Raw genomic sequence first — 24345 nt, forward strand, 5'->3', positions numbered from 1 at the left:
TTTTTTTTTTTTTTTTTTTTTTAAATTTGTGTGTATAGGCTGCCTCTTTTTAAGGTAGGGCTCAAGAAGTCAGCGTTAGGCATGGGAAAGACAAAGTTTTTATAGCTCAGGGGTAGGCGATTTCCAAAAGGGGGATTTGACAGGCAAATAGGCAGGGTTACAGAAATAGAATGTATCAAGGTATCATAACAACAGGTGGTTATAATAACCTTTGAAACAGAGGTAGGGTTGCAAGGTGGTCACAACAACTTTCTTAAACAAAGACACGATTGCCGTTCCCGGAACAGGCAGTGCAGAACCATCTGTAATTAAGGTTGCCAGTACGACATAGCCCAATCCTTGAGAAACAGATTTTATCATAAACAGGAGTGAACCTAGCTTGCCTTAATTGTAAGATGGCTTCCAAGCCCAAGATGGAGGCAAGCTGGTTCATCATACTTGCTGTGTACCAACCAAGTAACAGTAAGGAGAGCAGATGAGGCTTTCTGTCTCTTTGCAGATTACACGCTACTTTTGGACAGAGAGTAGGAAATTAGTGTATAAGTAGCCTGCCTAGTGGGAGAGAGAGGGGCAGTGGCAGCAGTATGCCCTGGTATTTATAGGGGGTTGGTTCCAGAACCCACAGGTACCAAGATCTGACGCTCAAGTTCCTCAGACAAGATGAGTATAAAATTTGCATGTAGCACACATGCATCCTTTCACACACTTTACATCATTTCTAGATTTCCCAGTACAGTGTAAGCCCCATAAAAGTAGCTGCTAGGCCATATTGCTTGGGCAGTCAAGGAAACCTGTAAACATGCAGTTGTCTGAATCTAGGATACAGACCTTGTCAATACCGAGGGCCAGAAGTCTGTGTCACAGTGGATAGCAGTAAGAACTATAGAATGTATTGGACAGGAAAGGGAGTGCACAGAGTGTTGTTTTCAAAAGTTTTTATATCTGGGGCCGGGTGATGGTTCAGTGGGTAAAGGTGACAACCTGAGTTTGGTCCCCAAGATCCACATCATGTTGGAAGGAGGGAACTGACGTCTGCAGGCTAGTGATGTGGAAGGGGGGTGGGTTGTTTTCTCTTTCTCATTACTTTGCTGCCCTCTGACCTATAGACCATGTTGGATGAGGAAGACGTGAAAGTCGCTGTGGATGTCTTGAAAGAGCTGGAAGCTCTAATGCCCAGCGCAGCCGGCCAAGAGAAACAAAGAGACACTGAGCACAGGTTTGTCCTTACGTCTGTCCTGTTCATTTGCACCTGTAGTATACTATGACAGTTGAAATTTGAGGACCAGTAAAGCAAATTGTGGAGAAAGTGTGTAGACTCTTTAACAGGCTGTGCACTAGGTTGGACTTCATTGCTCCATGCTAAAGGTAAATACTACAGTGCTCAGAGATAGAAATCAGAGCTGACGGAGACCAACTACATCTGTGTCATTACTGGCCTGTGGTGACTGTGGTCCAGTTCAGAAGTTAGAGGTTCCTAGCTCATACAGTGTGACACTGTCCTGGGTGCTTGGGGATGTAGAGGTGAAGTTGGGTTGGTTTATTTTTTCAAACAGGTCCTTGTTGATTTATTAGGGACAGGACAAAGAAGAAGAAGAGGAGTCGGAGCCGAGACCGAGACCGAGACCGAGACCGGGACAGGGACCGTGACAGGGACCGTGACAAGGACCGAGACCGAGAACGAGATAGAGATCGAGAACGAGACAGAGAGCGAGATAGAGACAGAGACCATAAGCGGAGACACCGATCACGCTCTCGGTCACATTCTAGGACCCGGGAGAGGACTAAGGGGAAGTCTAGATACAGGTCTAGGAGCAGAAGTCAGAGTCCCTTCAAAGATCGGAAAGACCGGGAAAAGTATGGGGAAAGGAACCTGGACAGATGGCGGGATAAGCATGTGGACCGCCCTCCCCCTGAAGAGCCTGCCATTGGAGATATTTACAATGGCAAAGTGACCAGCATCATGCAGTTCGGTTGCTTTGTGCAGCTGGAAGGCCTAAGGTAATGGTTGATACTCTTTTACATCAGGATGGTACTGTTGTCTTCTGTTGAAGTGTGTGCTCATAGTTTAAGAAGCTACAATAATTACACTTTAGTTAATTCCGGTGTGCCAGGGTTTTTAGGAAGTTTGACTTTTTGTTGATTTCTTTTAAGTATTATTTTTTAAAGGTTTATTTCTTTTTTTATTTTATGTGTATGTGTATTTTATTTTTAGTATGTATTGCTTATCTGTATGAGTGTGCCAAATCATTAATTATTTTTTATTTTTGAGATGGAGTCTGTTTTCCCTGACTGTCCTAGAATTTTCTGTGTAGATCAGGCTGACCCCAAACTCGCAGAGATCCACTTGTGTCTGCCTCCCAATTGTTGAGATTAAAGGTGTGTTATAACATCTAGCCTTTTTGTTGATTTTTTTTTTTTTTTTAAGGACTTTGAGTTTACTAGGCAAGTTCCCTGCCACATTCTTAGCCTTAGATTCTTTTTTGATTTTGAAATGTCCCAGAGCCATTTATTCCTTCCTCTGCCCTCAGGAGATCTGCCCTTTGCTGATTGTGACAGTTGAGAATTGATCTCAGCCTTCGTTCTCAGTCCATATCTTTTTCTTTTGGAGGGTGGTAGTGCTAACACTATTTTATTGTTTGGCTAACTTCTTGGTGGTCTTTTGTGAGCTTAAGCCCCTTCTTCTTCCTCCTCTCCTTCCTTATTTGTGTGTGTTAAGTTCATATGTTTGTGTTCATGTGTGGCACTTTACTAACTGGGCCATCTTATCATTTTGAGACAAAGACTAACCATTGTTGGCAGTGCATGTAACCTCAGACTTACTGTGAATCCCAGGCTGGACTGGATTCATGATCTTCCTGCCTTGCCTCATGAGGCAAAGGTTTCAGGCCCATGAAGACTACTTTGTTCAGGTTCAGCGGGAGTAGAAATCAGTTAGGCAAAGTTATGTTTAGGCTTATTTCAGAGGTGTCTCACTTTCTCTCAGGAAGCGGTGGGAAGGCCTGGTGCACATCTCTGAGCTCCGTCGGGAAGGTCGAGTGGCCAATGTGGCTGATGTTGTGAGTAAAGGCCAGAGGGTCAAGGTCAAAGTTCTGTCCTTCACTGGGACCAAGACCAGCCTGAGCATGAAGGTGGGTGATGTGTCTGTCTGTTTCCACAGCTGGTAACCCAGGGTGTGTGAGAAGACAGCAAGTGAGCAGTGCCCTCCTTGTTGTGCTTTAGGATGTGGACCAAGAAACAGGAGAAGATCTAAACCCAAACAGACGTAGAAATCTGGTCGGCGAGACCAATGAAGAGACGTCAATGCGGAACCCAGACAGACCCACTCACCTCTCCCTCGTCAGTGCGCCTGAAGTAGAGGATGACTCACTGGAGCGCAAGCGGCTCACCCGAATCTCTGACCCAGAGAAGTGGGAGATCAAACAGGTTGGGGTCTCAGAGTCATTCAGCATGTAGCAATGTAGTTAGAGTGGACCCTAGACATGGCAGCTGGTGGCAGCTTCTGTCCACTTACTGGTTGTGTGAGCCAAGTTATCCCACTAGATGTGCCTCAGTGTCCTTCCCTGTCCACCAGGGCCAGAGGTGGCAGTGAGTGAGCAGAGCTGAACTTTAGTGCCTAGCCTGTGGTGGTTGTGATTTTCGTTATTTTCCTCATTCTTCCGTGAGCATTAGAACAGTGGTGGGTCAAGCACTGGCTGGGTAGCTGCAGAGACAGTGTTCCATGGTTCCTGCCCTTGAGGGACTCGGCACCCAGGGCTGAGACAGGGCTAAACAAGTAACCGTAGGGCTGCATCCCAGCATGAACGGTCCAGGTGCTGTGGTGGTAAGGGAAGGCACCAGTAACCCTTTCTGGGGACAATACCTCTGAGCCCATGCCATCAGCACCACGGTGTGCTGGTCCCTGGGGATTGGACATGGGCCTTACTCTGACTCTGATGTCCTGGGCTCCAGGAGAAGACGCCTGGTGTGACATCTCTGGAATTAACACTGAGAAAAAAAGGAGTTTTGATTGTAGCTTTAGGTCTTAGTTACAGCGCTGCTTCCTCCTGCCTTTACTAGATGATTGCTGCCAACGTGCTTTCCAAAGAGGAGTTTCCAGACTTCGATGAAGAGACTGGCATTCTCCCTAAGGTGGATGATGAAGAAGGTAGTCTGCCACTTGGGCTAGCTGGATGAGGGGTTGGGAGGGTGATTGCTGAGTGGGCTGTTTGTGGTTTACTGAGTGGGTATTCTCTGTTTGTTCCCTGGCTCACTCCTCATCTCTGGATAGAAGTGTGTGTTTAGACAGATAAGTTACCTGTGGGACTCGTGTTTTTTTTTAGATTCAGTACCAGTTTTTAAATATTCTTTTAAAAAGATTTATTTTTAGTTATATATATATATATACATACACACACATACATACACACACACATACACATTCATACATAAACAAGTGTATGTAGATCAGTCTGGTCATGAATTCATAAAAATAATACACCTGCTTTTCCCTCCCGAGTGCTGAGATTAAAGGTCACACAACCATGCCCTGATAGATTGATTGATCTGTCTGTCTGTCTAACTTAATCTATTATTTATATTGGTGTGTGTGCGTGTGTGTGTTATTACTGTTGTTATTTGTTTTCTTGAGACATGCATATCATGTAGCCCAGGCTGGCCTATAATTTACTGTGTGGCCAAGAATGGTCTTGAACTACTGACCCTCCTGCTTCCACCTTCCAAGTGCTGGGATTTATAGGCGTGGGCTACTCCTGGCTCTAAGTCTTTATATACTTTTTTCTTGGATTGAGCTTGGCTTTGCGTGTACTAGCAGATACTATTTCGGAGCTGCAACCCCTTTCATCTTTCCGAGTAAGATTATTATGAGGTTCCTAAGTTTGCCTGCTAGTACATGTATGAAAGACCTTTTATTTTTCAACATGTTAACGAACTAGATGATGTTACCTCAGCACTTGGAAGGCCTCAGTGAGCAGGACCATTACAAGTAGAATTACAAGCACCGTCTAGAATGTCAGAGCAGTTCTCTTCCACAGACTTGGCTTCTTTTGAAATCACTTTTAATCAATTCTTTGGCTGGAGCATGAATGCCCTAGCAGTGGGTGGGTTGGGGGGGCGGTTCTGGAAGAGGAGGAACAGCAACCTTGGGTAGAATTTTGCTTCTACTGATGCCTTTTTTACCTGGGAATCTATCCCTTTTAATTAAAAAGAAAGACAAGGGCTGGAGAGATGGCTCAGTGGTTAAGAGCACTGACTGCTCTTCCAGAGGTCCTGAGTTCAAATCCCAGCAACCACATGGTGACTCACAACCATCCATAATGAGATCTGTTGCCCTCTTCTGGTGTGTCTGAAGACAGCTACAGTATACTTACATATAATGAATAAATAATTCTTTTTTAAAAAAAAAAAAAGAAGCCGGGCGGTGGTGGTGCACGCCTTTAATCCCAGCACTCAGGAGGCAGAGGCAGGTGGATTTCTGAGTTCGAGGCCAGCCTGGTCTACAGAGTGAGTTCCAGGACAGCCAGGGCTATACAGAGAAACCCTGTCTTGAAAAACCAGAAAAAAAAAAAAAGAGAAACAAAAAATGTGCTTATTTGGTGTGTGTGTGTGTGTGTGTGTGTGTGTGTACATGTATGTATTTGTGTGTGAGAAAATACAAATGTTCTGTGGTTCATATATGGAAAACAGAACAACTTGCCATAGTTTGTCCTTTTACCACGTAGGTCCTGGGGATCAAACGCAGAATATCAAGTGACTTTACACACTTACCTATCCTGCCAGTTTTGGGAAACTGCATGAGAGTGTGCCTGTCTGTCTGTGTGTGGGTGAATAGCTTTTAAAGGACACTTGCAGTATTTGGTTTGCTCCTGCCATGTGGGCTCCAGGAGTTGAACTCAGGTACCTACTAAGCCATCTTGCTGGCCTGAAATTAAATATTTTAATGAAAATGACCAGTCTTTTCTTTCTCGTTTATGGTGACTTCTTTTTTGGTGAACTTTAAGATGAGGATCTTGAAATTGAACTGGTTGAAGAGGAGCCTCCATTCCTGAGAGGGCACACCAAGCAAAGCATGGATATGAGCCCCATCAAAATCGTTAAGGTGAGAGAGTGGAGCTTTTACCTGGGCATAGCCTCCAGCTTGCTTCCTTAAAGCAATGGAGTCAGGCCATCTGACCGGAAACCAGGGTCTACATCTTGTAAATGGAGAGTGGCTCAGCTCTGTGCAAAAGCCTGTTTAACCTTTGTATGCATATGTTATTATGTTTTGAGAGAAAGCAGAGATAAACAGAAGGCTTGCTCTATCATTATTCCTGTGTTTAGGTCCCTAGGGCTGAGTCCTTGGTGCTCTGGAGGGCAGAACTGCAAGAGTGCAAACCAGAATCCTTAAAAATTTTGGTGTGGAACAGATTATCTTAAGCGTCTGTCAGCCCAGCTAGCCAATGTACTCCTCGTAATGGTGGTCTGTTGGTTTGTTTAGGCAAGGTCTTACTATGTAGCCCTGGTTGGCCTGGAACTCTCAAAGATTACCTGTCTCTGCCTCCTGAGTGCCGGGATTACAGATGCGAGCCACCACATCCAGCTGTAATCCACCCTTTCGGTGTTCTTATGTGGGCTCAGCTGCTTGCCTTGTTAGTGATGGACAATCCACTAACCTAGGATGCACATGAGGGATCTGATCATTACTTCTGTCTAACCGAAACACCCATATTGCCCTGAAATTTAGTCCTTAGGGTTATATAGAATTTTCTTTGTATGTGTGAGAACAGGCATGTGGTTGCATCACAGTTCACATATGGAAGTTAGAGGGCAAGCTGCTGCCTCATCTTCCATCTTGTTTGAGGCAGCTTGTTCACCATTGAGTACACCAGGCCAGCTGGCCCTTGAGTTTCAGGGACTTTTCTGTCTCTGCTTTCCATTTCATTGTAGAAATGCTGGGGTTATATAGATACATACTGCTATCTGGCTTTGTGCGGGCCCTGGGGATCTGATCTCAGGTCCTCACACTGTGCGGCATGAGTTTTACTCACTGAGATGTCTCCTTAGGACTCCTCTTTTTTTGCTGTTGGTTTTCCTTTGTTTTGAGTCAGGGTCTTACTGCATAACCTTGCTAGCTTGGTACTTGTTATATAGCCAAGAATGGCCAATCCTCTTCCTCCTCAGCCTCCTGAGTTGTAGGATCCCGGTCTGCACACATCTTGCTCCAGCCTCTTCTGTCCTTTATGCATCTAAAGGTAGCCTCATCCCTCGCTACAGGGATGCTTCTTCAAGCTAAAACTTCCCTCACTGATTTTTAGCTTATTGCATGTGTTCCAGATGATCCATTTCATGTAGAGACATGGATGTGAATGTTATTCCTTCTTATGCTTTAGATGGCAGTAGTTCAGCCATCTACCTCCTGTAGTTTTAGACAGAGTCTCGGTTATGTTGCCCTGGCAGTCTGACACTGGCTCTGTAGACCTATCTAGCCTCAGACTCACAGAGATCTACCTGCCTCTATCTCCCAAGTGCTGGGGTTACAGTGAAGAGCACTATGCCCGCGCTGACCAGCCACCTTTGCCGAGATACTCAGGGCTGCTGCTTTTTCCTCTGCTGTTTTAGAACCCAGATGGCTCACTCTCCCAAGCAGCCATGATGCAGAGTGCCCTGGCCAAGGAAAGGCGGGAGCTGAAGCAGGCCCAGCGGGAAGCAGAGATGGATTCCATACCCATGGGACTCAACAAACACTGGGTTGATCCCTTGCCCGATGGTAAGCCTCCAGAGTGTAAATGGCTTTATTTATATGTCACAGTTGATACCACAGACACAAAGTGAAAATTTAGCCTTGGTTTCCTTTTTTTATTGTAGCTTTCTTTTTCTTTCTTTCTTTCTTTCTTTTTTTTTTTTGAGATTTATGTATTTATCATATGTAAGTACACTGTAGCTGTCTTCAGACACTCCAGAAGAGGGCATCAGATTTCATTACAGATGGTTGTAAGCCACCATGTGGTTGCTGAGATTTGAACTCAAGACCTTCAGAAGAACAGTCAGTGCTCTTAACCACTGAGCCACCTCTCCAGCCCATATTGTAGCTTTTCTATATTTCATTCCTTTTACAATTTATTACTTCTAAAAAATTATTTTTAGCTGGGGATTGTTGTTGGTGTATACCTTTAATTCCAACACTTGGGATGCAGAGGCAGGCAGATCTCTTGAGTTTAAGGTCAGCCTGATCTATAGAGCACGTTCCAGGACAGCCAGGGTTACACAGAGAAACCCTGTCTCAAAAACAAACTAATAAACAAAAACCCAAAAGCCTATCTATCTATGTATTTATCTATTTTTTTAAGTTGTTTTTTGTTTTTTGTATGTGTTTGTCTCTGTATGGATGTATGTCTGTATGGCGCTGAACCCCCTGGACCTGTTACAGGCCATTGTAAGTTGCCTGATATGGATGCTGGGATCTGAACTCTGGTTTTCTGGAAGAGTAGCAACCAGCTCATTTGAAAGAACAAGAGATAGTCTTAGTCATTGAGCCATCTCTCCAACGTTTTAAGTTTTAAACAGTTGCTAAAAATAAGTGTTTCAGTAACCTTGGTCATTATAGTGGCTGAGTTTTTCTCTAGACAACTTTTTTTTTTTAAAAGATTTATTTATTATATGTAAGTACACTGTAACTGTCTTCAGACACACCAGAAGAGGGAGTGAGATCTCATTACGGATGGTTGTGAGCCACCATGTGGTTGCTGGGAATTGAACTCAGGACCTTCAGAAGAGCAGTCAGTGCTCTTAACCTCTGAACCATCTCTCCAGCCCCCTCTAGACAACTTTTAAGACTTTTATTCTAAAGCTAGTATAGTGTAAGAGCTAGAGAGGTACCTCAGTGATAGATCGCTTACATAGCACACGTGAAGCTCTAGGTTCAATTCCCAGCACTGGGGGAGAAAGACTACACTATGAGGTGGATGGGGTTGCCCAAGCCTATAATCCCAGCTCTTTGGGGGTAGAGGCAGAATTAAGAGTTCGAGGCCAAACTGAAGGGTTGTAGTGGTGCACAATTTTTAATCCCAGCACTTGAGAGGCAGAGGTACAAGGGATCTCAGAGTTTGAGGCCAGCCTTGTCCACAGATCAAGTCACAGGACATTCAAAGGTATACAGAGAAACTCTGTCTTGGAAAAACGAGCGAACTTCAGCTACATTGGGACAACCTGGGCTGTGTTAGACCCTGTCTCAAAAACAACACCAAAGGGGGCTGGAGAGATGGCTCTGAGGTTAAGAACACTGACTGCTCTTCCAGAGGTCTTGAGTTTAATTCCCAGTAACCACATGGTAGCTCACAACCATCTGTAATGGGATCCAGTGTCCTCTTCTGGTGTGTCTGAAGACAGCTACAGTATGCTCATATACATGAAAAAAAAAACAAAACAAAACCAAAAACCAAAAAATACAAAAAGCAAAAAGTACAGTCTTTTATGTATATGTGTATATGCTTGAATGTGTGTATGCATGCCATGTGCATATGGATGCCCTTGGAGACAACAAGGGGGCATCAGATACCCTGGAATTAGAGTTCCATGCAGCGGTAAGCCACTTAATATGGGTGCCAGAAACTGAACTGTGTCTTCCACCGGAGTAGTGCATGTTCTTAGTGGCTGAGCGTCTTTCCATACCTGTTTTTGTTTTTTAAATGTGTATGGGTGTTGTGCCTGTATGTTATCTCTGTGTACCTTGTGTGTGCCTGGTGTTCATGGAGGTCAGTAGAGGGCGTTAGATCCCCTGAGACTAGAGTTGCAGGAGATTGAGAGCCACCATATAGTTTGGGTCCTCTGTAAGAGCAGTCAGTGCCCGTTAACCACTGGGTATCTCTCTATCCCCTTTTGTATGTTTGTTTAAGATAGTGTTTCATTATGTAGTTCTGGGTGGCTTTAAACTAACTGTAGCTTAGGCTAATCCTAAACTTGGAACAGTCCTCCTTCTTCAGCCTCCTATGTGCTGGGATTGCGGGTGTGAGCTGCCGTGACTGGCTAGAACCTAGTCTTTCAGAGGGGTTTAGAGAGTGTGTGGCAGCAGATGAGGAACGAATTGTGTTATCAGCTTTACAGTAGACAAGATCTCTGGAAGTCTGTGTGTTATGCTGGGTGTCGAGGGGTGAGGCAGGATTGGCACGTCAGGGCTTTGTAGATGGTATCAGGTATCTGGGCTTACCTTAAGTGCATCATGGAATGTGAAAGTGTTCTAAGCATGGGTATGGCATCATCAGAGGACTCTGGGAGGAGATGGGAAGGGCAAGAGTAGATGCTTCGGGTGAATTAGCAGGCTTCTATGATAGCAAGAGGAGAGTATCATGGCCTGAACATGGTGTTATCAGAGAAGAGAAAATATTTGAGACGTGTAGATTATTGAATATAGGAAGTAGGAGTGTCCAAAGCTAGCTTCCAGGTCTCCTGTGAGCAGCAGAGTGACGGTGTAATGATGTCCCTTTGGGGTAAGGGACAGCTGAGGAGCATGTGTGTGGGGAAAGTGACTGCAGAGCTGGACCTGCGTTTCAGGTGGCCAGAAGACATCTCAGTTGAGGTATCAGGAATGCTCAGAAGAGGGGTATTGCTGATCTTTGCTGCTTTGTGGGTTCTTCTTTTTCTCATCTTTTTGTTTGTTTGTTTTGGTTTTTCAAGACAGGGTTTCTCTGTGTAGCCCTGGCTTCCTGGAACTCACTCTGTAGACCAGGCTGGCCTCGAACTCAGAAATCCGCCTGCCTCTGCCTCCCAAGTGCTGGGATTAAAGGCTTGCACCACCACCGCCTGGCCTTTTTCTCATCTTTTATCTCCTGTTTCATCCCCTATCGCTAGATAGGAGAGGAAGAAGGATGGGGTGGGGAGGGGAGGTTGAGATCCTGAATCTAATTTATTTCTTCTTATTTCTTTTTCAAGTACAGCTATTAACAAAACAAAACCAACCCTACTCTCTCAGGGGCCCTAATACTTACTTATATACCCTCTGAAAAGTTCCCAGAATTCTAAATATTGCACAGTCACAGAAACCGTCTGCAGCTGGCATGCCTGTGCTAGAGCATGAGGCAAATCACAGTCAGCTGCTGCAGACAGTTTGAAGCAGCCCCAAGTCCCCACAACTGGGATTAAACTAAAAACACATTCTTATAGTATTTCTGTGTTTTTAACGAATCCAAAATTCCAGAATTCTCACTACAGAGGGGTCTGTGTTGTAGAGAGAATTCTGGGGCATTATGTTAATCTAGATAACAGTTTGGATGGATAGAACAGATGAATTAGCATTAAAGGGTTAGAAATACATTTTTTTAATAAAAAGAAAATCTTTCAGAGCAAGTAAAATGCTTGTCTTGTAAGTACTTGGACCTAGTTTGAGCTGTGGAGCCCATGTTAATAAAGCTGGGCATGGGGGTATGTGCTTGTAATTCGGCACTGAGGGGCAGAGAGATGAATTTCTGACACTTGTAGCCAGCCGGTGTAGCCCATGGAGCTAGTTCCAAACCAGTAAAAGACCCTGTCTTAAGAGAGGGACAACAGGTGATGGCACCCGAGACACCTGATGTCCTCTAGGCTCTACATATACACATGCCTACGCTCACACATTGGTGCACATGTGTATCTAGACCACCGTGATGGTGCACATGCATGCAAGCATGCTTACACACACACATAATACTACATACATACACACACACCACATATAGTACACATATACACACATATACTACACACACACACCACATATACTACACACATACATATACCACACACACACACCACAATCCACCAGTCAGTCCCCTTCCCATTGTACCCTTTAGTAAAAGGCTCCATGTGGCTCTTTGGCCTCTCTCACAGCTCACTTTGCTTTGTAGATTGAAGTGAGAAAGAGTGTTTTGAGAAAAGGTTTTACTATGTAGCCTTGGCTCAAACTTACATAAATGTGTTTTTTTGTTTGTTTGTTTGTTTTTGTTTTTTGTTTCTGTTTTTCAAGACAGGGTTTCTCTGTATAGCCCTGGCTATCCTGGAACTCACTTGGTAGACCAGGCTGGCCTCGAACTCAGAAATCCGCTTGCCTCTGCCTCCCGAGTGCTGGGATTAAAGGCCTGCGCCACCAGGCCCAGCTTATGTGTGTGTGTTTTTTTAAAGACTTTATTTATTTATTATATGTAAGTACACTGTAGGTGTCTTCAGACACTCCAGAAGAGGGAGTCAGATCTAGTTAAGGATGGTTTGAACCACCATGTGGTTGCTGGGATTTGAACTCTGCACCTTTGGAAGAGCAGTCGGGTGCTCTTACCTGCTGAGCCATCTCACCAGCCCCCATAAATCTGTTTTGAAAGATTTATTTTTATTGTTTTAAGTTAAATTTAAGTTAAGTGCCTATGTATGGGTATCTACCCCCAGAGTCAGAGGTGCTGGATCCCCTGGTGCTGAAGTTATAGGCAGCTGTGAGCCATCCATCTTGGGTGCTGGGTCCTCGGAAAGAGGAATGTGCTGAGCTCTCTCTCCTGCCCCTAAGACTGAAGTGTGTTTTCACAGGTGTTTTTGTCAACACATTTGTAACATTTTCATATTTGAGAGAGCTATCAAAATTCTCTCTCTCTCTATCTTTTTTTTTTTTTTTAAAGATTTATTGTATGTAAGTACACTGTAGCTGTCTTCAGACACTCCAGAAGAGGGCATCAGATCTCATTACAGATGGTTGTGAGCCACCACGTGGTTGCTGGGAATTAAACTGAGGACCTCTGGAAGAGCAGTCGGTGCTCTCAATCTCTGAGCCATCTCTCCAGCCCACTAAAATTCTCTTTATCTTGCTCATTCTTTTGCTCCTAATTCAGGCCACAAATTTTAGGGTTAACCTTGAAAACATTAAAGAAGGTGGAAGGAACCAGGTTCAAAGCACCACACAGTGTATGAGGTGTCCTGTGTGTGCCAGCCAGAGAGAGAGAAAGCAGACCAGTGGTGTCTGGGAAGGCAAGAGGGGAAAGAGGTTTCTTTTGGAGGAATGGAGATGTTGTAAAATTAGGTGGTGGTGATGGCTGCACAGCTTTGGAAGTGTGTTAGAAGTCACTGAGCTAACACTTGAGAAAAATGGTATATAGCAGTAGCCTGAGAAAGAGCTAAGTTTGTTTTCCTTTCAGCGGAAGGCAGGCAGATCGCTGCCAACATGAGGGGGATTGGGATGATGCCCAACGACATTCCTGAGTGGAAGAAGCATGCCTTTGGGGGCAACAAAGCTTCTTATGGGAAGAAGACCCAGATGTCAATCCTTGAGCAGAGAGAGAGCCTGCCCATCTACAAACTGAAGGAACAGCTGGTGCAGGTAGGAGGCCATTTTGGGGTGAGGTATGGGATATAGAATGTTTTCTAGTTGGGGTGTATATTGGGGTGCTGGAGCTCAAATTTGATCAAGCACTGTTCTACTAAGCTATATCTCCAGACTTTCTATCATTTATTTTTCTACGTGTGTGTGCTTTTACGTACACATGTATGTGGTTTAGGGGCCATGGCATGTGATTCGGTCAGAGGACGTTTTGTGTGCTGAGTGTCTTTACCTGTATATGGGTCAGACTCAGGCTTGTGTTGAAACGTCTTTAGCCATGGAGCCATCTCACTGGCTCCTTATTTTATCTTTTTTAGGCATGGCTTCATTCTAGCTAGCACGTGCTGATGGGAGCTCACTCTGTCTCAGACTGGCCTCAAACTAATGATGAGCATCCTCTCCCCTCAGCCTCCCCAGGGCGCTGACTGCGGGTGTGAGCACCACACCTGTCGTGAAGATTTTGTTTTTTTTTAAATAGGTCTCATGAACTTGAAGTACTAATATTCCTGCCTTAGTTTAGAATTATGGGTGTGTATCACCACATAGTACTAGGAAGCAAGCTGGTAAATATTCTACCAACTGAGCTACATTTCTCCAGCCCTTTCTTTTAGTTTTCTAAGACAGTCTCATATAACCTAGGCTGACATAAAATCTACTGTGTAGCCTAGGTGGGCTCCAACTTTAAAAAAAAAAAAATCTAAATCCTTCTCCTTTCATGGTGTTTTGCCTGTGTGTATGTCTGCAGCACGTGCATGCCCGTTGCCTGCAGAAGTCAGAAGAGAGCACTGGGACTACTGGGCTGTAATGTGGACACTGGGATTGTAATCCAGGTCTTCTATGAGAGCCCAGTGCTTTTAATGGCTGAGCCATCTCTCCAGCTCTTGTGGCAAATTTTAACAAATATATTTATATTATGCTTCTTTCAGGCTGTGCATGACAATCAGATCCTAATTGTAATTGGAGAGACAGGATCTGGGAAGACAACACAGATCACCCAGTACCTGGCAGAGGCAGGCTATACTTCCAGGGGCAAGATTGGGTGCACCCAGCCCAGAAGAGTGGCAGCTATGTCTGTGGCCAAAAGAGTATCGGAAGAGTTTGGGTGTTGCCTTGGTCAAGAGGTAAGTGGTTGAAGAAGCTGCTGTGTGAATTCCAGAAGAAAAATAGGCCCAGATACTTTATAAAATGAGAATATTATTACAGCTTTTTAGATTTCTCCCAAAGGAGGCAGATTTTCATTGTCAACAGATAATTCAGGCTAAAGTCCAGAGCAGGGCAGAGTTTGCCAGCGGAAGCCACTGTGACCTGTAACTTCTTCTTTACCAGGACTTCAGGCCAGTCCCACTTACATTGGCTTCTTTGTGGGATCTTCTCTCTTCCACCATTCAAACCCTGTAACACTAGATGAGAAAGAAAAATGGTGGATAGAGAGGAAAAGGAAAGAGATCCCTTAATACAATCGGGGGTCTGTAGGGGTGATGTCATCGTTAGGATGTCCTGCCAGTTACGGGGCTCCAGTTCCCTGGGGCAAGTTGGATCTTTGCTGTTAGGATATCTACTAAGGTAGCTGTCCTGTGACCAACAGACAGCACCATTCTGGGGCCCTAGCATTCATATATCCTCTGAAAAGTCCCCAGAATTTCAAGCATCAGGCAAAATTGTGGCCCTGCTAGAGTATGAGGCAAATTATCAGCTTTTGTGGACAATTTGAAGCAGCCCCATATCTCACACTTGGGATTGAAATGAAAACATATTACAATATTTGTTTGTTTGTTGTTTTAAAGATTTATATATCTATCTATCTATTTAATATGAGTGTCCACTATTGCTCTCTTCAGATACACCAGAAGAGGGCATCAGATCCCATTACAGATGGTTGGGAGCCACCATGTGGGTGCTGGGATTTGAACTAAGGACCTCTGGAAGAGCAGTCAATGCTCTTAACCACTGAACCAGCCCTATTTCTGTATTTTTAAAAGAAACCAGTACTCCAGAATTGTCATTCCAGGCCAGTCTGGTGATTTCACAAAGAGACCCTATGTCTTAGGTTTTCTTCTTCTGTCCTGCTGTAGGTGGGCTACACCATTCGATTTGAGGATTGCACCAGCCCCGAAACAGTCATCAAGTACATGACAGATGGCATGCTGTTAAGAGAGTGCCTGATTGACCCCGATCTCACTCAATATGCCATCATTATGTTGGATGAGGCACACGAGAGGACCATTCACACAGATGTGCTCTTTGGATTGTTGAAAAAGGTAACAAAGTAAACGCTGGAATAGGATTTGAATGTGCTATGATATTTTGCTGGTCTTTTTTAGTAAGCCGTCTTACATTTCCCTTTAGACAGTTCAGAAACGACAAGACATGAAGCTGATTGTCACCTCAGCCACGCTGGATGCGGTGAAGTTTTCTCAGTACTTCTATGAAGCACCCATCTTCACAATCCCAGGTCGAACCTATCCAGTGGAAATTCTGTACACAAAGGAGCCGGAAACAGACTATTTGGATGCTAGCCTGATCACAGTCATGCAGATCCATCTGACAGAGCCGCCAGGTGAGGGCAGTGGACACTCTTCTTCTGCTAGTCTTGTGAGACTCATTTTAAGTTCGTTCTCTCTGTAAGCCTGTGTATTTGGAATAGTGATGGAAATGTTTAAATGCACTTATTTTAGTGTAGATGGATTGAAACCTCTTGGTTTATTTGCTTTTGTGGTTTTTTGAGACAGGGTTTCTCTTGGCTTATTTAGAGTTCACAGTGTGTATATTTATTTCCTCTGTGTGTGTGTTGCTGTTTGTGTTGTTGTCACCTATCACACACACACAGTTTGGTGATTTGTACCTGTGGTTGGAGCTACCAAGAGGCTGAAGCAGGAGGATTGCTTGAGCTAGAAGTTTAGGGCCAGCCTGGACAACATAATAGAACTCCCAAAATAAAACAGATGCAAGCCTGATTGCAGTCCTGTAATCTCAGCTATTTACTTGGGGGTACTGAGGCAGATAGATCTCAAGTTCTGGGCATGCCTGGACAAATGAGTGAGACCTTGTCTCAAAGCTTTTACAAAGTGGAAAGAGCTGGGGACATGGCTCAGTGGCAGACATGCTCACAGCTCTTGTACCTCCTCTGACACACACATACACAAAACAACAGATCCAGAGACAGTGAATGACGTTTCACTCTCTTCCTAGGTGACATCTTGGTTTTCTTGACTGGTCAGGAAGAGATCGATACTGCTTGCGAGATCCTGTACGAAAGAATGAAGTCCCTGGGACCTGATGTCCCAGAGTTGATCATCCTCCCAGTGTACTCTGCCCTTCCGAGTGAAATGCAGACCCGAATCTTTGATCCAGCTCCCCCTGGTAGCAGAAAGGTAACATGGGGCTGAAATGAAGTGGGTCCACATACCCTGAAGTCACATGGGGTACACAGCCAAGGCTCCACTTGTCACAGCCTCCCCTGTGATAGGATTACATGCACATGCCACCATGCCTACCATTTTTATGTGGGTTCTAGGTATTAAACTCGGGTCTTCAGAGTTTTAAGACAAGTACTTTATCAACTGAGCTATCCCTTGCCTTAATTTATCATTTTTAAATTTAAAATTTTTATTTTACATCTGGGCATGGTGAGATGTACACATCATGGTGCAAGTGTGGGGTCAGAGGACACTTGTAGGAGGCAATTCTTTCCTTCCACCATCATTGAGGTCATCAAACTTGGTGGCTCATGTTTACCCACTGAGCCATCCTGCTAGACTCCGGGTGTATTGTATTTTGTATATGGTTCATTACTTAATAGACATTAGGTTATTTCCACTTTGGGACATACCAGAGTACTTCTGCTGTGAACATTTGTTTACCAGTTTTCTCAGACGTGTGTTTCTCTGAGTATAGATGGGAAAATACTCTGGGTGTCAGGAGGTAGAGGGTTGAAGGTAAGGGAAAATCAGGCATAGCTCTCAGGCTTCTAACTTGCATAGCTGGGTGGCACGTGGTTCTCAGAGTTAAGCATGGGAGAAGGAGCAGGTTTGGGAGGGACAAGTGGGGAGTTCTTCCTCTGCTCTGTGTCTGTGGGTTACTTGTTTCTAGGCAGGGCCTTTGTGGCGGAGAGGCAGGTAGATGCCTCTCAGGGCCCATGAAATACCGGGATGATGTGAGACATTTCCGTGCCTCCTAGCAAGGGTTTTTCTAAGCAGTTGTGTTTTATGAGCTAAACCTCTGGGTGAGCCCAGTGGCAGAGCCAAGCTGAGAGTCATAATCTTCTAGATCACATAGAGTGCTGCACACACAAACCATGAAATTCCTGTCCCTCGTGCTTCATTTTATGATGGGAGGAAAGATCTAATCCTCCTCTTGTTCCACATATATGAACAGCCCATTTCGTAGTCCAGATGTCTCTGTGGGAGAAAGAAAAATCTCATTTTGCAATGCTACATGTGATGCCAGGAAATCTGTGCTTTCCCAGGGAGCTAGAAAATTAAAATTATAGTAATCATCTGCTCTAGACAATGAGGTACACAGCTATTTATACCAAATGAGATTGGCTCTGAGCAGTGATGGCTCTTTTCTGCTTTACAGCTCTGAGGCACCTCCCACTTCCAAAGGAACCCTTGAGATGCGGGCACCTTTCCCTCTGACTACTGGGGACCAGGACTGGGGTTAAATGTCAAGTGTCTAGAGGGAGATAGCAGATTCGTTGGGAGAGAGTAAGACCTATTCCAAACTCGGCTCACTCTGGCTCTGTGTTTCTCACCTGTAGGTGGTGATTGCCACCAACATTGCAGAGACATCTCTGACCATCGACGGCATCTACTATGTGGTTGACCCTGGATTTGTGAAGCAGAAAGTTTACAATTCTAAAACAGGGATCGACCAGCTTGTGGTAACACCTATTTCTCAGGTATGGCGGTGTCTATCCTAAGGGTTTCTCAGAATTCTGGTGAGGGTCTTTCTGGGATTTGTTAGGGTCCCTCCCTCCTTTGTTTCCTCCCTTCCTTTCTTGTTTCAAGACAGGACCTTGCCAGGATCTCTGTAAGTTCTAGACTAGCTTGGTCTGCATAGCGAGTTTCCAAGACAGTTAGGGCTTCGCAGAGAGAACCCTGTTTTGGGGGGAAAAAAGGGCGCGTCTTGCTGTGTAACCTAAGCTGGCCTTAAATGTGAAATCCTCTCGACTCTGTCTCATTATGGAATTATAGGCACATGGCACCTCACTTAATCTTTGCCCTCAAAAGTAAACTTAGTAGGATGAGGAAAGGCTTCATATGTTGTATGCTAGCCACTCTGTATGTGTGTTTCTCAGGATTAAATTTAGGACCTATGTATGTTAGGCAAACACTCTATCACTTAGCTATATATTTATAATCCTTTTTAAAAATTTATTGATTTATTGTTTGTATATGAGTACACTGTCACTCTCTTCAGACACACCAGAAGGGGGCATCAGATCCCATTACTGATGGTTGTGAGCCACCATGTGGTTGCTGGGATTTGAACTCAGGACCTCTGGAAGAACAGTAAGTGCTCTTAACTGCTGAGCCATCTCTCCAGGCCCTGTATTTGTAATCTTTAGGGTGAGATTTCAAAATAAAATTGCCCCATAAATCCAATTTTTTTTTTTTTTTTTAAAGATTGCCATACACATGCTCAGTGTTTGTATCATTTGTGTGTGTGTGCACCGTTGTGGGGCCCCACACACCGTGGACGTCAGAAGAAGGCTTCAGATCCTCTAGAGCTGGAGTTGCAGAAGGTCATGAGCTGCCTAATGGGGGAACTCTGCTGTTTGTAGTCTCCAATAACATGGACATGTATGTACGTATGTGTGTACATACGTACATACATCCATACATACAATATTATATATATATAATTTTAATGTTTATCTCATTAACCTAACCGTTCTGTTTCCAGGAACATATCAGAGAGTTAGCTATGATTGAGTACATGCTCAAGGAACAAAAGTAGCTGTTCCCGGAAGGATGGGTCCTGGATCAGCCCGAAGGGGAAGCAGTTTAATCCAGCATAGAATAACCATGCCATAGAGTATTGTGTGGAATTAACTGCTACTGTGTATTTATATTTAATGTTGTAAACGTGAAACTGGTATATTGAAGGAAGTGAGCTACAAAATATGATAAATAAAACAAGGCGATTTTTGTTTAAAAAATACATGATACGCATTTCTGGGCTGAGCATGTGGCTGTGGCCTGCATTGCCAGCCTGTAGGCAGGGTGTCAGCTAGGGCTGTTTTCTGGGTGCTGCTGTGTTGATTGCTGTGTTAGTGGATGATGGGCTCTTTTACCCTTCACTTTAGACACCTTTAAGTGTTGCGTTCATCTTTTATAGCAGGCACGCATGGACTTTTATAGTTTGCAAAACCCACAAAGCTCTCTCCATTCTGATACTTATAATAATAATGACTAACGTTCACAAGGTGCTTACCAAACACCAGGCACTGTCCTAGGTATTTCACATGTACTGACTGGGGACATTCTCACATCAGTTCTCATTTTCCAGCCAGGAGGTTAGGTCTCAGAGGGAAGAAAGGACTTCCTGTTAGCACACAGTTGACAGCGGTAGGATTTGGATCTAGAAAGCTTGGGTTCAGCACATGTGCTCTGAACAGCTTCTTAGGACAGTGTGTCTCTTTTGTGATGACCGGATAATTGGCTACTTGTGCCTTTGCTGACTTGGAGAAGCATCTGTGGGTACAGTGCAGTCCCAATAGTGTGAATGTTGCCTGGGTTGGTGTGACTCACTGTCCTTCATGCTTCATTTTTTTATTGCTATTTGCAAGAGAGGGTTTCTCTGGGTAGTCCTGGCTATCCATAAATTTTCTCTGTAGACCAGGCTGGCCTTGAACTCAAAAGCTCTACCAGCCTCTGCCTCCTAAGTGCTGGCTGGAACTGAAGCTGTACACCACCATTGCCTGAGTGTAACCTTGTACTCTTCACCTGAAAAGGTGTCACTGTTGCCATTGAACACTGCAAACCTGATCTTCAAGTGGCTGCAAAGTTACTGGTGTGGTGTCCATACTTTAGTTTACTGTAATTTTGGTCGTAACTGTGGGGCTGGGGTTTTAGTGTCTATGCTGTTCTGTGTTTCTTCTGTTCTGCTGTGTGTGTGCCTCCCGGGACAACCTTCCTGGAAGTACTGAGAGTTGGTGAGTCTCTCTAGTGTTGGAAATGGGCCTAAAGAGTGCTGGCTCTGAGGCGCTTGCCCTGAGCTCTGGCGGGGCTTCCTTTCTGAGCCTCTCTTTCCCTGACCCTCATGCTTAAAGTCTAGATTAAAATATCTTTGTTAAACCCTCACGCTGCCTCATAAAAAGCAAACAGAAAACATTTGCCAGTCCCCTCGCCAACAGATTTCCTGGGGAGCTGCCAAGTAGTATTTTATGTGCTCACCCTCTAGGCTCAAGCAAAGCAGAGAGCTGGCCGGGCTGGGAGAACCGGCCCAGGGAAGTGTTACAGGCTGTACACAGAGCGTGCCTACCGCGATGAAATGCTGACCACCAATGTGCCGGAAATCCAGAGAACCAACCTGGCCAGCACAGTGCTGTCCCTCAAGGTAAGAACCACTGTCTTCCGAGAATGGCCTGGGGACCCATGTACTCCACAGCCCTCTTACTCAGGGCAGCTCACAGAATCGTCCCTCGGAGTGAGATGCAGTGTCTGTGGCAGCAGCTCCCTGTGCAGGTCTAGGCTGAATTTGCAGTCTCCTGTGAATGCACATTTGTTTCTTACTGTAATAACCAGCAGGATATTTAGTTGTGCTAGGTTTTAGTGATGAGGCATTCTCAAAAAAGAAATTAGACAAATAAAATCAGTGCCAAACTGCAGACCAACATATTTAACCCCAAACATGTTAGCTTTCAGATCCAAATCTAGTCTTCCTTTGCAGAATGTGAGTGTGAGTGTGTGCTTGCGTGCATGCGTGCGTGCATGTGTGTGTGTGTGTGTGTGTGTGTGTGTGTGTGTGTGTGTGTGTGTGTGCGTGAGACAGACAGACAGACAGACAGACAGACAAGGTCTTGAACTTGCTGTATAAACTAGGTTGACTTTGAACTCAGAGATCCACTTACCACTACCTCCAAGTGCTGGGATTAAAGGCACCACGATGGATGCATTCTGGTTTTTAAATCTTTTTTTACACTTATTATTTTTAATTATGTGTATGTGGACATGTGAATGTGAGAGGCTGGCCAGAGGCATTGAAATCCCTCTGGAGGTGGAGTTAGAGATGACTGTGACCTGACATGATGTTGGGAATAGACGTCTGTTCGGGTCCCAGCTGCCCTGCAGGGTTTGCTTTTCAGTGGCCTTCGTATGGCAGGAGGAGCCACACGAGTTATTTCTCAACTCAGGGCAAGTCCCCTGATGCCAGTGCTGCCCTGGAGCCCTGGCGCCTCACCAGTGCAGAGCAGTCTCTTGGTATTTATTATTCATTTCATGTAAGAGAGGCTAAAACAGCGCTTCAGAGAAAAGCCCACTGTGATCCCTGGAGGGCTGCCAGGGAGGCCTCTGTGGCCCCTGACTTCTCCTTTGGCCATGTGACATGGGACAAATTTAACTGCTTGGCCCTGTGTTCTGTGATCTTGTCCCAGAAAGGGAACTGTTGTTGCTGGAGAGAGGGGTGGAGTGATGCACGCGAAGGCACTTGGTATGTGATTGCTCACATAACTCTTAGGTTATTATTCACACAATAAGCAGTTATTGCATACCTGCTGTGCTTATGCTCACAGACACTTTATGAGGAGTAGAAAGCACACCACCCTCATATCCACTTGAATAGAGCTTCATCCAGACATTTCTTCACCAAATTAACTGACGAGTGTATTATATTAGTCCCTGTTTTGTGCCATACACATGTGTCATACTGTGTTTGTGAACCATGTTGGCACTGTCTTTATGTCCCTGCCACCTACTGTGGTATAAAGCACTCCACAGATGTGCAGGAGACAGGGCGGAGATGCTATACTGTCTTTAATTATTGTAAAATATGCATAATGTCAAATGCAGAACTTGCTCTCAGCTTTTTTTTTGGTTCTTATTTTCCTCCTCCTCTTCCTTCTTGTTTGATGCAGAGTCTTGCTCGCCACAAACTTGTGATCCTTCTACTTCCAGAGTGCCAGGACTACAGATGTGTACCATTGTGTTTGGCCAGTATACGCTTTGAAGTGTTAATTCCACAACATTAGGTCCAGTCACAGCTTTGTGTAGCTATTGCACAGATCTGTTCCCAGAAGTATCTCTTTAGCCAACTTCCCTTTTCCATTCTCTAGCCTTTGGTAGTGTGTGTGTGTGTGTGTGTGTGTGTGTGTGTGTGCGCGTGCACATGTGCACACATTTACACAATCTGTTTAGCATATGTAAGTGAATTCCACAATATTTGTTCATGCGTGTCTTCACTTAGCACAATGCTTCAGGGGTGTAGGCAGGCTGCAGTATGTGTTTGAATTTCATGGCTGACATAACACCCCTCCATTCATCTGAGGATGATTATCTGAAGGTGTCCTACCTTCTGCCTCTTGTGACTTCTGCTGCTGTGAACATTAGAGTACAAATATCTGAGTTCCTAGTTTCAATATATGTTTAAAAATACTCATTTATATGTGTATGGATGCTTTGCCTGCAAGTATGTCTGTCTCCCTACTATGTGTATGAGGTGCCTGAGGAAGCCGAAGAGGGCACTGGCTCTCCTGGCACTGGAGTTACAGATGTTGTCAGCTGCCCCGTCAGTGTGCTGCCCCATCAGTGCTGGGGATCAAACCCCGGTCCTCTGGAAGGTCAGAGCCATCTCTCTCTCTCTGACCCGTTAATGTGTTTTTTAAGATTTATTTTTTTATTGTGTGTGTATGTATGGGTGAGTATGTCACATAGGTTCAGATGCTCACAGAGGCCGGACAGATGGATGCCCTGGACCTGGAGCTACAGTTTGTTGTGAGCCTTTTGATGTGGGTGCTGGGAACTGAACTCAGGTTCAGTCTCTCCAGCCTCCTCTTGATGTTTTTAACTAAGTACCTAGAGATAGACAGGTCGGGCCAGATACTTACTTTTTAAAACATTCTGATAACTCTTTGGCTGGCTTGAAACTTACAAAGATTGGCCTTCTTCTGCCTCTTGAGTATTGGAATTAAAGGCCAGGGCCACCATCCAGGCTATGTTTTACTGTTTAAATTGTCACCAAACTACTTTCCATAGTGACTGTTTCACATTCCTGTAATAATGTACAATGTTTCCTGATTTGTTTTGTTTGTTTTTTCTATCTTGCTACAACCCTAGTGTCTAATTGTAGGTTTGACTTGCATTGTCCTTAGCAGGAGCTTATGTGTCACCTTTGGTGAAATATCTACTGAAATGTCTAACTTTGCTCACCACCCCACTTTGTGCCCACTTTGTGACTTACTGCCTGGCTCTGATTATTTATTTTGAAAGAATATTTTTGTTTAAACAAAAGATGTGTAACTCTGTAGAGCTTGTATCCTTGATAGAAGTGCAGGTGTCTTAGAAGGCCAGGGCACTGGATTGCCTGTAGTGAGAGTTACAGATGGGTGAGCTGCCTGATGATGGTTCTGGGCTCTGAACTCTGGAAGACAGCAAGTGCCTCTGAGCTGTCTCTCAACCATGGAAGGAATTGGTTTTTAAAGATTTATTGCCGGGCAGTAGTGGCGCACACCTTTAATCCCAGCACTTGGGAGGCAGAGGCAGGCGGATTTCTGAGTTCGAGGCCAGCCTGGTCTACAAAGTGAGTTCCAGGACAGCCAGGGCTACACAGAGAAACCCTGTCTTAGATTTAAAAAAAAAAAAGAAAGAAAGAAAGAAAGAAAGAAAGAAAGAAAGAAAGAAAGAAAAGAAAAGAAAAGAAAAGAAAAGAAAAGAAAAGAAAAGAAAAGAAAAGAAAAAAGATTTATTTATTTGTATACAGTGTTCTGCTGCCTATGCCTGTAGGCCACAAGAGGGCAACAGATCTCATTATAGATGCTTATCATGTGGGTGCTAGGAATTGAACTCGGGAATGGCTCTTAACCTCTGAGCCATTTCTCCAACACA

The 24345-nt window shown here is 44.6% G+C and overlaps 1 protein-coding gene across 1 annotated transcript in view; it reads left to right on the forward strand.

Annotated features, from left to right (window-relative positions):
* The window catches only part of Dhx8 (DEAH-box helicase 8), a 33471-nt gene that overhangs the window by 3682 nt on the left and 5444 nt on the right, over window positions 1-24345 (forward strand). Inside the window, exons 5-18 of the mRNA XM_021213565.1 lie at window positions 1107-1216; window positions 1573-1998; window positions 2984-3128; window positions 3220-3423; window positions 4057-4144; window positions 5997-6094; window positions 7594-7741; window positions 13119-13300; window positions 14227-14421; window positions 15373-15558; window positions 15647-15857; window positions 16490-16671; window positions 18060-18200; window positions 20708-20863. Of these exons, the coding sequence (XP_021069224.1) occupies window positions 1107-1216; window positions 1573-1998; window positions 2984-3128; window positions 3220-3423; window positions 4057-4144; window positions 5997-6094; window positions 7594-7741; window positions 13119-13300; window positions 14227-14421; window positions 15373-15558; window positions 15647-15857; window positions 16490-16671; window positions 18060-18200; window positions 20708-20863 (2472 nt within the window). The remainder of the gene's footprint in view (window positions 1-1106; window positions 1217-1572; window positions 1999-2983; window positions 3129-3219; window positions 3424-4056; window positions 4145-5996; window positions 6095-7593; window positions 7742-13118; window positions 13301-14226; window positions 14422-15372; window positions 15559-15646; window positions 15858-16489; window positions 16672-18059; window positions 18201-20707; window positions 20864-24345) is intronic.

This window comes from Mus pahari, chromosome 14 (genome assembly GCF_900095145.1).
Source record: "Mus pahari chromosome 14, PAHARI_EIJ_v1.1, whole genome shotgun sequence".
NCBI lineage: Eukaryota > Metazoa > Chordata > Mammalia > Rodentia > Muridae > Mus > Mus pahari.